Genomic DNA, 17,136 nt, shown 5'->3' with positions numbered 1-17,136 from the left:
ACAATCCATACCAATACTATTACAGCCCTATAAACCATAGAAAATAAACCATATGACGTCATAAAACGTTCGATGACGTATGCGAACGCAAGTTTTTCGTTTTATTCAAAAGTTTTAATCTAAAGTTTAAACTTTAATATCTCCCTTAGTTACCGACAGATTTCAATAAGAATGTTATCGATTGTCTTGTGATTTTTCATATTAATTTATGAGCCAATAATCCAACATCATACACAATAAGCAAGGAAAATAATAAATACAACTCCCTAAAAAAAAAACTACACGCCTAATTTGCGCACCGATTGACGTGATTAGCTTTGGGCGATTGAATAGCAAAAACTAAAAAAATAATTATGTTTCGACACTTTTTAAAGAAGTTATTTGATTCGGTTGTATACATAATTCGAACACCCATGCCTAGTATAAACTTGAAAAAAGTGCAGCTTTTATGAAAAGAATTTGCTTTGTTGTGAAAAAATCGCTGTAATTGTCGTTACCGGAAACAACTAATTTTAAATAAAACTCGAAATTACTGAAATGAATATTATGTAATCATAAATAATTCAAGGGTGGAGATAAGCCACAAATCGCATTTTTTAAAGAGCTAGTGTCAACATCTGTATTCTTTAGAGGTTTGGTTTTTCAAGTGGCAACATTGTTTTTCTATAGACTGTCAATTTGACAGTTGACAGTTGATTTATAGTCAGTACGTTTTGCTATTTTACCATGAATAGACTGAATGGCCATTATGCGCGTTCGTATGTTCGACGAATGGGCCGAAAACAAAATTCAGCTTGATCCTCTTTTTCAACGCAAAATTTTGTTCACCGATGAGCCACAATTTTTGGTTAAATGGCTATGTCAATAAGCAGAATTGCCGAATTCGGAGTGGAGAAAACCCAGAGAAGCCTTTGTCGAGACGCTCTTAAATCCATTAAAGTCACTGTTTGATGTGCTTTATGGGCAGGTGGAATCATTGGCAAATATTTTTTCAAAGACGACGCCGGCCAGAATCTTACGGTCAATGGAGAGCGCTACAGAACCATGATTACTGATTTCTTTATACCTCAGTTGAATGGCATTGATGTGACAGAGCTGTGGTTTCAACAAGATGGCGCAACACGCCACACGCCGGGTGCCATCATCAATTTGCTGCGGGAAATTCGAATTTGTATACCTCTCAAAAAACACCCTATACAAGTTTAAAAATTAGAAAAACCTCAATTGAATTTCTAGCCTGGAAATCAAAATCTGAAAAACTGTTGGAAGTGGTCGCGCAAACAAGGGCCTTAGCACCACCCTATGGTGCATAGGGCACTGCATAGATTGATTGGACCAAGATCTTAAATTTAATGTGTATAATAACAATTTATAATTCAGTAATTTTATTTACATTGAGTTCCGATTGGATAGAAATGAGTTTCTTGTATAAAATGACCTTCCGTTGATTTGAACGAGCGGTGGACACGTACTATACCCGTACAAGCCCGCCTCCGCAATGCAGCGATTAGCGCGTTAGGCCACCGTAATCCGAACGCAACGCTGCGTCCAAATTCCAAAGCAATCGGTGAAAGACTTGAGAAGATTTGAGATATTGAACGAATGAGGATTTGAATTTTTATTTATATAGATGGAGGCGTTTTTCGACTACAAGCAGTTATGGGTGGAAAAAATATAGTAAAATAAATATATAAAAATATCTTCTTCAAACCCTTATCCAAACCTCAATGGTGCATAGGGCACTGCATCATATAAACGGAGTCTTATCTTGATCGTAAACGCATGAAGGAAAGGTAATCAGCCCTCCGCTTCGGGTACCAGTCCGAGGTAATATTGAATAAATATTAGAGTAAAAAAATATTTATATTTGTTTGACCCCCCCCTTGGGAATCGAACCCGGGACCTCCAGAAGGTGTAGGAATGTCAAATACTTGAAAGCGGTCAGGTCAGGAATAGAAACAATCGGCGGGTATGTATGAGGAGATGCATGAATGTGTAAGAGGCGAATAATGTTAACAAATACAGAGTGGTGTGGCGTTCTATTCTCTCTGCCTACCCTGCGTGGAAGTGGCATGATGGTTAGTTAGTTATTTTAAAGTTATGATAGTATCTGACATTATAAACAATTTACGACTAGTGGATAATTATTATTAGGAGCGCATAAAACGGAAGGCGTATTAACGATGTGCATAAATTCGTTTGAAGGTGCATTTTGCTTACTGGCATGGAGATTATATGTATATAAAAATAAGTGAAGCCAAACATTGAAAAAGAACAGGTCTTTCAACAGTATTTTTTTCTTATCAAATTACATAACACAACGCTATTAAAACGTGCGCTCGGCGCGCACGTTTTAATAGCGACAGAAATTACTTTTAATTTTTTTTCTAAGCGCATTTAAATTACGATAATTTTATTACAGTGGAACTTCTAATAACGAGCAAAAAAATGTCAAAAAGTTGCTCCCTTACCGAGCGACATTTCGCATGAGTTACAGAAAAGGGCAAGTCCCCTTTCACGACATGCACTTGTGAGCCGGGACTTCCGCGCCAGTCGAAACAAAATATGTTTCGCTTAACGAATAATATTCTAGAACGAATTATGCTCGTCACGAGAGGTTCCACTGTAAAGGTGGGGAGACTGACCGGAGCATTTGGTCGTAACATAACGTCGTAACATCGCTCGCGGCGAGCATCACCGAGCATCCGAAACTATGGATGGAGCGCTCGGCTCGCTGTACTGACTGCCTGAATGCTCGCATCGTAACGTGTTACGTTACGACGAAATGTTCCGGTCAGTCTCCACCTTAATTGTTATTTTTCTTTATTTTTTTATATTTTTTCACTGTAATATTTATTCAATATTACCCTGGACTCGTACCAGAAGCGGAGGGCTGATCACCTTTCCTTTATGTGTAAACGATCAAGATAACACTGCATTTATATGAAGCAGTGCCCTATGCACCATTGGGGTGCGGATAATGGTTTTATTATTTATTTATTATTATTATTACTTTGTTTGTACATAAAAATAAGACTTGACACTGGCAGAAACATTCTCTCACTGGGTGACTGCCAAAAAAAGCCTCTACGTATTTTCCGTCCGCCTCCGTGGTGTAATGGTCAGCACGCCGGGCTACCGTACTGGTGGTCCCGGGTTCGTTTCCCAGGTGGGGTCATATAAATATAAACGTTTTTTTCACTCTAACATTTATTCAATACTACCCTGGACTGGTAACCTGAAGCGGAGGGCTGATCACCTTTCCTTCGTGTGTTAATGACCAAGATAACACTGCGTTTATATGATGCAGTGCCCTATGCACCATTGTGGTGTGGATAAGGGTTTGAAGAAGATATTTTTATATATTTTTTACTATATTTCTTTCTACCCATAACTGCTTGTAGTCGAAAAACATCACCATCTATATCTCGGCTGTCCAAACTCAAAACACAGTAAGGGACTTTTTTTGTAGTACTTTTTTTTTGCATTTTTGGACTAAGTAGAATCTGTTTTGAATATTGAAAGCATTAACTTTGTGGATCATATTGATATATTATTTCGAGAAATAAAAATACTTTGTGTTTTGATCCACTCACATATTTATTAACCAACTAGTTTCGGCAACAACCTGTTGCCCTCTTCAGGGTTTAATTTATGACTAGTCATAAATTAAACCCTGAAGAGGGCAACAGGTTTTTGCCGAAACTAGTTGGTTAATAAAAATGTGAGTGGATCAAAACACATAGTATTTTTATTTCTCGAAATAATATAAGTAGAATCTACTTAGTCCAAAAATGCAAAAAAAACGTACTACAAAAAAATGTCCCTTACTGTGTTTTAAGTTTGGTCAGTCGATCTATATCTATCTGTGTTTATATGATGCAGTGCCCTATGCACCATTGGGTGCGGATAAGGGTTAGAAGAAGAGAAGAAGGCGTATTTTTACCCGGCGCACGGATTACACGATTCGCGAAGTTTCGGCAGCAAGTATTTTGCGGATTCGGCGGGAAGAGACGGTCCGCCGCGGTTTGCGGATATATGGAAACTGAGAGATGGATGTCCGCGGCGAGTCGCGGAATGCGGCGGCAGCACAACAACCGCGTATGCTGCACGCCGAGTGATCTAATCACTCCACTAATCCACTCGAGACCGGCGGGAGACAGCGGCCAGGTACCAGGTAATGCTGGATCCGGTCCAGAGGCGGGCAGGATCCGGTCTCGAGGAAGATCCGGATCAGCGGAACAGAATCATTAGAATGATCCGTTCACCGGGACCGGATCGATATGAAGGGATATTTTAGATTAATTGATGGAAGATTTTACTGGCATCTCGACATAGTTGAAGAGGTCTATTGAGATAGGAATATGGAAATTTTTTCATTATTTGATTCGGTTTTGCGTAAAGTCACTTACGTAAAATCTATCCATTTTCAATTTAGTTATGCTTAGTAAATACCACTATTTCTTATATTCCATAAACGGTGTTTGAAAATGATGCTGAATGCATCGAAACACGTGTCGCAATAGATTTTAAGAAATAGTCTAAAAAGGAATAAGTATAAATAGGAATATGGAAGTTTGGGATCGATAAATCGGATCGTTTGGAACATGGGTGAAGAATTTATATCATAAACCTTATCAAAGAGTTTTATTGGCATCTCAACATAGATAAAGAAGTCTATAAAAACGCGTCTCTTGCAAATATAATCGTAGACACCTCATATTAAAATGAGCCTCTAAAATTAAAAAAAACGGTCACTCGTTCAATGTACGTAGAAGAACAATGCATTAAGATCAAGTTGTTTCGTTCGCGAACGACCTACGACTAATACATAGATTATCGTAGACACTTCATATTATCTTACCATTTTTAATTTCAGTTTCACTACCAATATTTCTTAAAATATATTGTGACACGTGTAATGTGAACTAAATTGGGATCCGGTCAGTCGTTCAATCTACGTAATATAATGAATCATTAAGATCGGTTCGCTCGCAAACGACCCACGTTAAATACAAAGATTATCGTAGACACTTCATATTATCTTGCCATTTTAAATTTCAGTTTCACTAGGTAACTACTAATATTTCTTAAGAAATATTGTGACACGTGTAATATGAATAACGTATAACGTGTAATATCTTAATTGGGATCCGGTCACTCGTTCAATGTATGTAAAAGAACGGATCATTAAGATCGGGTCGTTCGCAAACGATTATTGTAAAGATTATCGCAGGCACTTCATATTATTATGACCCACTAAAATTGGGATACGGTCACTCGTAAAAGAACGGATTATTAAGATCGGATGGTTCGCGAACGACCCGCGTCCCCTGCAAAGATTATCGTAGACACTTCATATTATTATGAACGTATAACCATGAAAAAATGGCAGAAAAACACGCTCGCGAATTTACAGTTGTGCTGTGCGCTGTGAGCTATTATGTTATGCGCATAAATTGAATGATAATAACACACATTCGTCGCATGGTAGAAAAAATATGCAAAATGTACGATATCATCGTCGACCAACTAGCTACCTAGTATTATACTTAAGCCATAAAAAAACTTCCTTGTTAAAAATTTTAAAGACATATATTCCCATAACTGCTCATGTACACCCAGCCTCTGCGTTGCTGTGGCTCAGCCTGGTCAAATGGAAAAGAAATAAAAAAGAACGGACAAATTTCTTTAAAAATAAACTAACCAACTAATCATCTCGCCGCTTCCCCGCAGGAGTAGGCAGAGAATAAAACGTCACACCAAATTTTATAAAACCATTGGCACAATCACGTATGTCAAACACTTGAAAGCGACCGCGTCATCGGCGGGTATGTATGAAGAGATGCATGAATGTGAAAGAATGTTTGCAAAGACAGGGTGGTATGGCGTTCTATTCTCTCTGTCTACCAGTGCGGAGAACCGGCGTGATGGTTAGTTAGCTAGTTAGTTAATAAAACTCTTTTGACTACGGTAAAACCCCCTATAACGTTGAGATACGTATCGCATTATCAGAGGGAATGTTACAAGTGATTAATTTTTTTAATTGTATTTTTAACCAGCGGAAAAGACTGAAATGAGTCATAATTTTTTTTTTTTTAATTTAGAAACATTAACCCCCTTTAACATTCCTATTGAGAAACGCGGTAGGTACCTATCTCTCAGGAGGGTTTACTATGTATGTTTATTTAAAAAAATTAAACACTCGAATATTCCTGTAAAAGAAAAACATTGATAATAAAATAATAGACTTTTACAAAAAAACTTGTTCCTTAACCCCCCCCCCCCTTCCCCATATTTATTAAGCTATATATACCCTTCTGGGTATATATAGCTGGGAATGCTGGGAACAAAGTGAATGGTGCACTGAAATCAGTTATAGCAAATAAAAACCTATCAGTGGAAGCTAAACTGGCAGTGCACACGGAGTCCTGGTTCCAACTCTAATGTATGGAAGTGAAACATGGAGTTGGCAAAAGAAGGATGAAAGTAGATTTAATGCAGTCGAAATGCGATCTCTCAGAAGAATGTGCGACAAAACGATGTATGATAGATGTGCGAATAGTGAAATAAGGAAGTAATGCAAAGCTGAGATAAGCATTATCGATAAAATTAAGAAAGGTGTGTTGAGATGGTTTGGACATGTAGAACGAATGAGTGAGGAAAGAACGGTAAAACAAATTTATGAGGCGAATGTTAGTGGGAAAAGAAGCAGAGGAAGACCGAGAAAAACATGGCACGATCAGGTATGCCAAATACTTGAAAGTGGTCAGGTTAGGAGTCGTAACAATCGGCGGGTATGTATGAGGAGATGCATGAACGTGGAAGAGGCGAAGAATGTTTGCAAGGACAGAGTGGTGTGGCGCTATTCTCTCTGCCTACCCCTGCAGGGAAGCGGCGTGATGGTTAGTTAGTTATATACCCCTAAATATTTTTTGTTCGTTAGTTTTAATTTTCACCAGAAGATGAAAACATCAGAAGATGAAAACAAGTTTTCGAAACTAGTCGTATATATAAATAAAACTCATTAAGTGGTATATTCAAGTGTTTAATTTTTTTTAATAATCAACATGTCATTCCACGAAGTTAATGCCGAATCAATAAATAATACTATGTATGTATTATTTTTTGACATCTCAACAAAGATGAAGAAGAACATGGAAGTCTAGGCATTTATGGGGCTGACGACCGTCATAGGCTGGTTTAAGTGATCACTTTACACACGTGTAACATTCACCAATTCTACCCATTATTGACAACCACACTACTCAAATTATTGGAAGTTCTATATATATGAACCAATTTAGAAACCGTGTTCTTGAATCACTAGAACTTCACTAGAGACATCTATTGGTGAGATGTAAAGTAGCTTTTTACTAAGCAGAAACTCTTACATTAGTATGTGAGGTCCGAATCCTGGATTATAATAACACACACGAGAAACGCCAGATAATACCATTTTCATTTTTATTATTTAAGCTTATAATTTGACCAGATAATTTATTTACAACATTTTGAGTGTGTCAACTATGTATGTGTTTATTAATTTTTGTTTTTTTAATTAATGGTTTAACTAAAATTCATGAATAAATAGAATTACCTTTCGGGGGTCCAAAAAGTACAACGTCCATGGCTTTGAGGGCGATCTTCTGTTTGTGTATGGGGTCCTTAATCCCCAGGACTCCACTCAAGTACTGCATATTGTGAACGGCCATTCTGTAACAAAACCAAACTATTATTGCCATAAAACTCCAGCCTGGAGCATACTGCTGTATGGAAGCGGAACGTGGACTATCGGGCAGGCAGAATAAGGCAGCTGAGATGGGTGCTACAGTCGCATGTTGAGGATTCATTGGTCGGAACGTGTAGGGAATGACGAGGTATCAAGAAGGGCTGGGGAGTCTAGATGCTCTCTAAATAAAGTAACACAACAGCGTATGTTGTATGGAGGATAGCGAAACGCCAATCCACATTCTTTACAATTGTGACGCACTCGCTCACAAACGAAGTCACATCCTTGGAGGACCTCTACTGGACTCCGAGAAGGTGAAGCACCTACCACCAAGACAGGTCGTGAGTTACATGACTCATGTAGGTCTTGGCAGTGAGCTGTAATACAGAGGGAAGTCACAATAGACCTAATATGGTCGCAGTGACATAAGGAATGTACGATCCCTTGACCCCCAAAGGAAAAAAAAAACACAACAGCGAGCCAAATGGATAGGCAATAATACAAGCATTTTGACAGAGGAACTATAAACATTGTACATAATAAGCAAAGTAAATAAAAAATTGCAACCATCATCTAAAAAATTGATAAAGCACCCAATGTGCATAGGGCGCTGCATCGTATTGATGGAATATTGTCTTAATCATAAATTACATGAGGTCAAAGGACCAATCCTACGCCTTAGGTTACAATCCAAGGTAGTTAAATTATAAATAAAAACACTTGTTTTTCACTTGAGAAAAGTGGTACAAAATAAGTTTTTTTTATTTATAATTTAATCTTCTTTTTCTTCTAATCCTTATCTGCACCCATGGTGCATAGGGCACTGCATCGTATCGACGCAGTGTTATCTTGATCGTTACTTACATGAAGGAAGGGTGATCACCGCTACGCTTCAGGGACCAGTCCAGGGTAATATTAAATAAATACTAGAATGTAAAATAACGAATATTTATTTTCACCCCCCCTGGGAATCGAACCCGGGACCTCCAGCACGGTAGCTAAACACGCTAACCATTACACCACGGAGGCGGAGAATTTAATCATGTCCATGGAAATACAATACTAATACTATACTAATACAAAGTGTATGCCGAAACAATAAATAACATCTAAGATGGTATTGAATAAATACTAGAGTGATCACTTAAACTTATGACAACCCTTTGAGAATTGAACCCGGGACCTCCAGCACGGTAGCCAAACGTGCTAACTATTACACTGTAAAGGCGGATTTATTACTATTTGACTCAATTGGCGCCGTGGCGTAGTCGGGTAGACGCTCGACTGCGAAACCGATGTCGCGCATTCGATTCCCGCCACTTGCTAAATAAATTCAACAAAGATTTAATTTCAACTGGTCTGGGTGTTTGTGATGTATTTTTTTACATCCACCTTCCCTACACTTACTATCCCACCTGCAGACAAGCCTCTTAAAGTAGAGGCTTTGTGGTTTATTCCTTAAATTAATAAAAAATATATTTGAAATTAAAATAAACCTTAATTTCTTTATAGTTGAAAAATAAAATACGAATTTCATTTTTATCAAAGAAACGCTGGAACGAAAATCATTCTTCTTCTTTTAACACTAATTCGGACCCAACGGCGCATAGGGCACTACATAGTATAAAAGTGTTATCTTGAGGTAGTATTTTACAAAAATATTGCTTTATTAATTATCTGAATTTATTATTATTATCTTGATTGCTGAAATACACAAAGGAAAGCTCTGATCAGCCCTACGCTTCAGGTACTAGTCCAGGGAAATATTAAATAAATATTAGAGTAAAAAATCAGTAGCATTTATTTCGACCCTTCTGGAATAAAACACGGGATCTTTAGCACGGAAGCCTAATGCGCTAACCACTCCATCGCACTATCAGGAATTTAGTACAGAAATTATTCAAAATTTGAGATAAAAACTACCGAATGGGTCAATGAAACGTTATCACTGTTTTGACATAGATGGCTCCGCACGTTCCATGAATACAATATGGGATACTAGAGACATTTCGCAAATATTTTTCCCCCACTAAATTAGTTAATATTACAAATTCATAAATAATTTGTCAACCTTCACAGATTAGACATTTGGCTACCATACTAGAGGTCCCGGGTTCGATTCCCAGGGGGGTGTATTTAAATATGAGTTTTTTCACTCTTGTTTCGGCCAAAATCTGTGTATTTTACAGAATAATTATGTATTAAAAATAGTATTAATAAATGTACGCGAGAAGAACAAAGAGACGCAGTTCAGTAAGTTTTAAATGTTACAAATACTGTCCCCACCCCAAGCAACGCCTTTAAAATAGTATTTAAGGGGTGGCGGACAAATATTGGTGTGCTCAGATTAAATAAGATTCGAAACGTGTATACGCCGCGTTCGCTCTGTTTTTATATTGGTGTCTCTATGTTCTTCTCGCCCCTTGTGTTTTGTAATTTTTGATATATTTGTGACCCTATGTTCTTTAAACTTTGTGATTTTTCAATAAATAAATGATTATCTTCATTTGCGCGTTTTCGTCTTCCCAATGACAAGTGTTCCGGTACCGTTAGCAGTAACAAATTGGTCCTTCGAGCCGGATCTGGAACACTATGGAAGCCAATCGAACTACTTCAGTGACCACCAGTATATGTTGGAGTACGTGGTCCATGAAGGCGCGAATGGAGTATTCTGCGGGTAAAGTGAGGATAGCGAGGCAGAGAGCAAGACTCGCAAAAGAAAGGGCGGATGCTGACAAGTCGCAACTACCGTCAGAAAAGGCACGACTGGCGGCAGAAGAAAAGGCATTGGAAGCGGAAGAACTTCACTGTCAACTTTTGATGAAAGTGTCATCAAGAACATCTGAACGATCTGCCCTGCATCAAATTTCACAACGGGCGGATCTGTGCAGCTCAGGTCAGTCCCCGCCGCAGTCTGTGCAACCTTCGCCGCTGACATCTGTGAACCATCTACTGCTGCCGTCTGAGTACCCGCTGCTGCCAGCGAGTGGGCAGCAACTTGTGGCACCACCAATGGGGCGGAAAACTGTTCCGCTGCCTTCGCCGCCGCTAGGGCGGCAACCTGTGCTGTCACCGAGTGGACAGCAACTTGTGGCGCCACCAATGGGGCGGGAACCTGTCCCGCTGCCTTCGCCACCGCTAGGGCGGCAACCTGTGCTGTCACCGAGTGGGCAGCAACTTGTGGCGCCACAAATGGAGCGGGAACTTGTCCCGCTGCCTTCGCCGCCGCTAGGGCGGCAACCTGTGCTGTCACCGAGTGGACAGCAACTTGTGGTGCCACCAATGGGGCGGGAACCTGTCCCGCTGCCTTCGCCGCCGCTAGGGCGGCAACCTGTGCTGTTTGAATACTATGTGCTGCCAGCAGGTGGGCAGCAACCTGTGCCGCCTGATCTGGGGCGGAAATTTATAATGCCGCCCTCCTGGCCGCAACCTGTATTGCCGTCCTTGGGACCGCAATGTGTTAAGCTGAACTCGGGGCCGCATTTTGTAATGCCGCCCTCGAGGAAGAAATGTGTAATGCCGTCATCTGGGCCGCAAAGTGTAATGCCCCCATCGGGGGCGCAATGTGTAATTCAGCCCTCGGGGGAGCAATGTTTACTGCCGCCCTCGGGGGAGCAATGTGTAATGCCGCCCGCATGGCCGCAACCTGTATTGCCGTCCTTGGGACCGCAATGTGTTAAGCTGACCTCGGGGCCGCATTTTGTAATGCCGCCCTCGAGGAAGAAATGTGTAATGCCGTCATCTGGGCCGCAAAGTGTAATGCCCCCATCGGGGGCGCAATGTGTAATTCAGCCCTCGGGGGAGCAATGTTTAATGCCGCCCTCGGGGGAGCAATGTGTAATGCCGCCCGCATGGCCGCAACCTGTATTGCCGTCCTTGGGGCCGCAATGTGTTAAGCTGACCTCGGGGCCGCATTTTGTAATGCCGCCCTCGGGGGAGCAATGTGTAGTGCCGTCATCGGGGCCGCAAAGTGTAATGCCCCCATCGGGGGCGCAATGTGTAATTCAGCCCTCGGGGGAGCAATGTGTAATGCCGCTTGGGCGGAAATTTATAATGCCGCCCTCCTGGCCGCAACCTGTATTGCCGTCCTTGGGACCGCAATGTGTAATGCCGACCTCGGAGCCGCATTTTGTAATGCCGCCCTCGGGGGATAAATGTGTAAGGCCGCCCATGGAGCCGCAACCTTTGCTGCCACTGAATGGGCAGAAAAATGTGCCGCCGCCTTCGCCTCCGTTTGGGGAGGAAACTGTGCCGCCACCGCTGGGGCGGAGATTTATAATGCCGCCGATGGAGCGACAAGCTGTGCCGCTGCCGTCATCCGGGCAGCCACTAGAAGCGCTGACCGTGTTTACTATTGTAAAATTTGATCGACTATGTAAAGTCACTTTAGTAATGTTGCATTTCTTAATCGGTATAAAATTTGTTTTAAAATCATATTATAGAATTACAAAACTGTGCGAAATATAGATGACTGTAAATGATATCGATTAGTTACTCAGCGCGCCATTAACCTCATTGAAATATGGGAAAGGATACTTAAGTAGGTAAAAATTCCACTCGGCAAAGTATTATACCAATAAATACCTTCATAAATTTCCTTAAAGTAAAAGCAAAGTTTTTTTTTTTTTTTTTTTTTTTTTTTTTTTTTTTTTTTTTTTTTTTTTTTTTTTTGTTATCCTGAACTGTATTTCAATAATATTTTAAAATAATATAGAGATAAGAAAAAAGGTCTAAATTTAAGAGTGTGATGACGATTTATGTTGACTTAAAATAAATAACAGATCCCTTAAAGCAAGGGTGGCCAACTCGCGGCCCGCGGTCATGTAAGACGAATGTATTTTTGTATGATCGGGTTCATCGGAATGTATCTTAAATCGTGTTTAGGTAATCAAGACCAATCAAGTTTTTGTAATTACATATAATGCATATATGTAACGGTGAAACGAAACTCAAATCTCGCACTGAGTAGTCATAAATAAAATTGGTTTTGTCTAAAAATAGAATTGGTAATATTGTTTGATTATGTGTCTTTATTAATAATTTTGATTGGTAAAATTGAAAACAATGTTTATACTTTACACATATTTTTTGTTGGTTCAATGTGTACTTTCATTTCACATCTGGCCATCAACTTGGGTTGACGAGGCCTGCATTTAGTCAAAATGGGTTTCGTTTGTTATTCTATGAATCGGGGAGATAACGTGTCATGTGACACGTGGCGCGTCAAATAACACTGGACCTATAATTCAAGTGAAGTATGTTTTCTTTAGCCCTAAAAAGGGCGACGTCAGCCATGAAAACGTCAGAATTGGCGACGAAATTTAAAACGTCTCGATATATCCATCAGTATTAGTATAATTTATGACTTTTGTTTATCCACATATTTAGCTCTAGAAACAAGTATTCGGAGAAAAGAGCCTCCCTGAAGTTGATTTATCGTGTATACGGACCCTTATTTGTGAAGGAAGGCATTATTTTAAATTTTTTGTTAATGATAATGTGATTTCTATTTTTTGTGTAACCTGTCATCTACTTATTTCGAAATGTTTATTGATAACACTCGAGTGATTTAAGTAAGGGAACCGTTTGGTGAAACCGATTGGTTTCACGGAGGGGAGTGTTTCGGCCAAAATCTGTGTATTTTACAGAATAATTATGTATTAAAAATAGTATTAATAAATGTACGCGAGAAGAACAAAGAGACGCAGTTCAGTAAGTTTTAAATGTTACAAATACTGTCCCCACCCCAAGCAACGCCTTTAAAATAGTATTTAAGGGGTGGCGGACAAATATTGGTGTGCTCAGATTAAATAAGATTCGAAACGTGTATACGCCGCGTTCGCTCTGTTTTTATATTGGTGTCTCTATGTTCTTCTCGCCCCTTGTGTTTTGTAATTTTTGATATATTTGTGACCCTATGTTCTTTAAACTTTGTGATTTTTCAATAAATAAATGATTATCTTCATTTGCGCGTTTTCGTCTTCCCAATGACAAGTGTTCCGGTACCGTTAGCAGTAACAACTCTAATAATTATTCGATATTACTCTGGACTGATACCTGAAGCGCAGAACTAATCATCTTACCTTTACATAATAAACTATTGAATAAACATAGCGTCAATTTGATGCAGTGCCCTATGCACCATTGGGTGAGGATAAGGGTCAATAGCATAACTTCACTATTAATCAGTCTTCATAAAGAAGCGGTTAGCTTTGAAACCGGTAGACATTATAATTAAGTTATAATAAAATATTTATAGTGATTTTAAAACAAAGTTACATTTTAATTATAGCATAACTTCCTTTTATTTTATATATTTATTATTATTTTTATTAGATTTAAGTTTTGTACCGACATTTTTTGGTGGAACTGCATTTTATAGAATAAAATAACAACTACGTAGTTTTTTCCACATGAATTTTATTTGACCAGCAACCGGGTTTCATAACCGACAGACTGGTCTGATGATATCGGCATAACCGACAGTCTGTCAGTTATGACGAAACTCGGTTGCTGATCAAATGAAATTCATGTGGAAAAACTACATACACAGTTGTTATTTTATTATTATTATTTTTTAAATCTTTAATCTTAAAATCTATAAAAAATTATCAAACCTTAAAAACTAAATTTAAAAAACATATAAGACTAACCTTTACCTAGACTCCATACCAAGGATTTTTTTTTAAATTTACTTTGTTTATATATAATAAAAAAAATCTAAAACGAACTCCCTCTCTAAACACAAGTATCTACTTTATTATAGAGGTAGAAACGTTATATTGGAAATGTTTTGTAAATTACTAAAATAAACTATTTTGTATTATTTAAATATATATTTCGTAAAAAAAAATCTATAAAAAATAATGATAGAAAGGTATGAGAAAAATCAGCGTATATTTTCACATCCAAATTTGGGTTGTCTAATAAAAATATGTTCTCCTGGTATTTTGCAATATAATTTATAGCCCACGATGAAACGTCTTAATTTGATTCAGAGGTACCGTAAAGTGGGTATACTTTGCACCATGGGTGATACTTTGCACCACCTTCTGTAAAGAAATTGTAGAGCTGGTCATCTCTGATACATGTCATTTTTCATTCTACTTTCTATTGTTTCTGATAGATGGCACTTCAATCTACTTTTTAGTTTACAGAAGTAACAGTCGGTCGCTATTGCTTCAATGCGTTTTTCCTGTCCAAACGTAAAGAAAGTTTTCTGTCTGAAAATTGTGTCCGAAAAAATCCAGTGGAATCAGTATACTGAAACTAGTTACAACAAGCGAGTGGTCTCTAAATCGTAGGTAGATAGGCCCTACTTTTCTCAAATGCTGTATTTTTTAGTTACATTGTCAAGTTTTTGTAAAAATAATATTTTTTTAAGAACTGACTTGTATTGACCACATTTGGGGTAACATTGCACCAAGTGCAAAGTATCCACAAAAGGCCATAGTTAATTAATTTGATGAAAAGTCTTAAAACTGCTAATACAACTTGACATGTTTGCTAAATATCTATAGGTTTTGTGTACTTACTTAATTCCTGATGGTATATTTTTTTCAAAAATGTCAAGAACACACAAACAGCGGCCTTATGCCAGACGATACTGCGATTTTACATCGAAGAGAGTGGAGCAGTGTTTGGAGGCCATTCGAAATGGTACAATCAGTCAAAGAAAGGCTGAAGAAAATCCCCAGAAGGACGATTAATTATAAGCTCAAAGGTCAGCACACAAAACCTGTGGGAAAACCTCCGATATGTGACAAGGGCGAAGAGCAATCCTTCGTAAACTGCATAGTAGACATGAGTGAGTACGGTTTTCCAGTGAGTGTTTTTAACATTCGCTACATTCTAATAGCCTATTTGGATAAATTTGGCAGAAGAGTACGAATATTAAAGAACAACGTACCAGGCTCTGAATGGATAAGATCATTTTTGCAAAGACATAAAACCTTGACTGTTGCTAAAACTAGTCAGTTGCTTAATCGGTTGCCATTAAAAGTGTATGACGATGACGTGCGCCAGAGTTTTCAACAGTTTTTGGAAGAAAACAGATTCAACACAAAGAATTCAGTCTTAAAACGCAGGAAAACGATACCGATAGAACCAGGTAAGAGCATTGCTCACGATCCAAATGTCGAAATGAACGTTGACGAGACACAAATGCTACCTGAACCAACTACATCAATGATCCCACCTTCCGCATCGAAACTTCCAGCATATCTAGCATTAACTGATTATAGTTCACACGGAAGCTTTGAGGAAGAGGGAGAAGAACAAAAACGATGACTGAAACCAGTTATCGTATTTGTTCTTCCGTTTCATTAGGACCAGTAAAAAAGAAGGTGGGAGAATATGTCGTATTTCATTATGAAGGAGAAAAATTTCCGGGACAGATTTTGGAAATAAAGAAAGACAGAGCTTTTAAATCCATGCAGGAGAGTCTCAAATCGTGGAAGTGGCCGACGAAGGATGACTTTCTTCAATATTCTTGGAAGGATGTAGCGGGTTCCATAAAAGAACCGAAAATGCAATCCAAAAGAGGTTTCTTTACCGTCCCGGAACTTGACCATATTTAGACCTAATTTAATTTTAATTCCTATTACCTATGTAGTACGATATGTTTTAATATCCACCTTTTATTTTATATAATTTTAAACCTTCAGTATTGAAAAAAAAACATTTTTGTTAGATTTTTCAATATTTAAAAAAAAAAAATCTATCAAGTGTCTTATTTTTCCATAATTATACATTATTATAATCTGCATTTAGCTTACTGTGAGCCAAAACCCTTCATAAGGTGCAACAAAACTTGTAGGATAGCCTTTACTTTGCATCAATTTGGATTCTAGTACGAAAAGTGTAGAGAAAATATCATGGTGCAAAGTTGTACTTTACCCCGGGATACTTTGCACCAAAATATAAATAAAATAAAAAAATACAGGCAAAATAGATAAAAAATTAAAAACATATCAGACATGTTACAGGTATATGTGTTATTACATTGCAATAGTTGAAACCTCAGAAAAAGTAAAAAACCTGATCTGAATAGACAATTTTTTGAAAAAATGCAATATTTTGGTGCAATGTATACCCACTTTACGGTACTTTACATTTTTTACTTTCGCAAAGGTGGCTATTAAATATAACGGATATTAAATAATATTAATGACAATCATGATAATTTATTTGCGGTATAATGATGCGAATCTAGTGAAAAACATTTGGTAGATGTACAAAGTAAAATATAAAAACAACAGACACAGCAAAAAGCGAAAAATTCTTTGATCACATCACGTTAAATTGTTTGAAGCGTGCAGTGCTTAGATGTGATATTTTGAAAATATGAATGGACAGTGATGCCTATAACATACTTAATTTGTTCCAGGAGCGAATTCCTTATG

The 17,136-nt window shown here is 38.2% G+C and overlaps 1 protein-coding gene across 1 annotated transcript in view; it reads right to left on the bottom strand.

Moving 5' to 3' along the window:
- Stim (stromal interaction molecule) overlaps positions 1–17,136 on the bottom strand; it is a 103,870-nt gene that overhangs the window by 43,394 nt on the left and 43,340 nt on the right. Inside the window, exon 5 of the mRNA XM_088272280.1 lies at positions 7,601–7,716. Coding sequence (XP_088128406.1) covers positions 7,601–7,716 — 116 coding nt within the window. The remainder of the gene's footprint in view (positions 1–7,600; positions 7,717–17,136) is intronic.

The sequence above is a fragment of the Brachycentrus maculatus genome, unplaced genomic scaffold (assembly GCF_059751285.1).
Source record: "Brachycentrus maculatus isolate JH-2025_06_01 unplaced genomic scaffold, ASM5975128v1 h1tg000491l, whole genome shotgun sequence".
Classification (NCBI taxonomy): domain Eukaryota; kingdom Metazoa; phylum Arthropoda; class Insecta; order Trichoptera; family Brachycentridae; genus Brachycentrus; species Brachycentrus maculatus.
The sequence above is the reverse complement of the archived record's forward strand: the minus strand, read 5'-3'. Positions and strand labels throughout refer to the sequence as shown.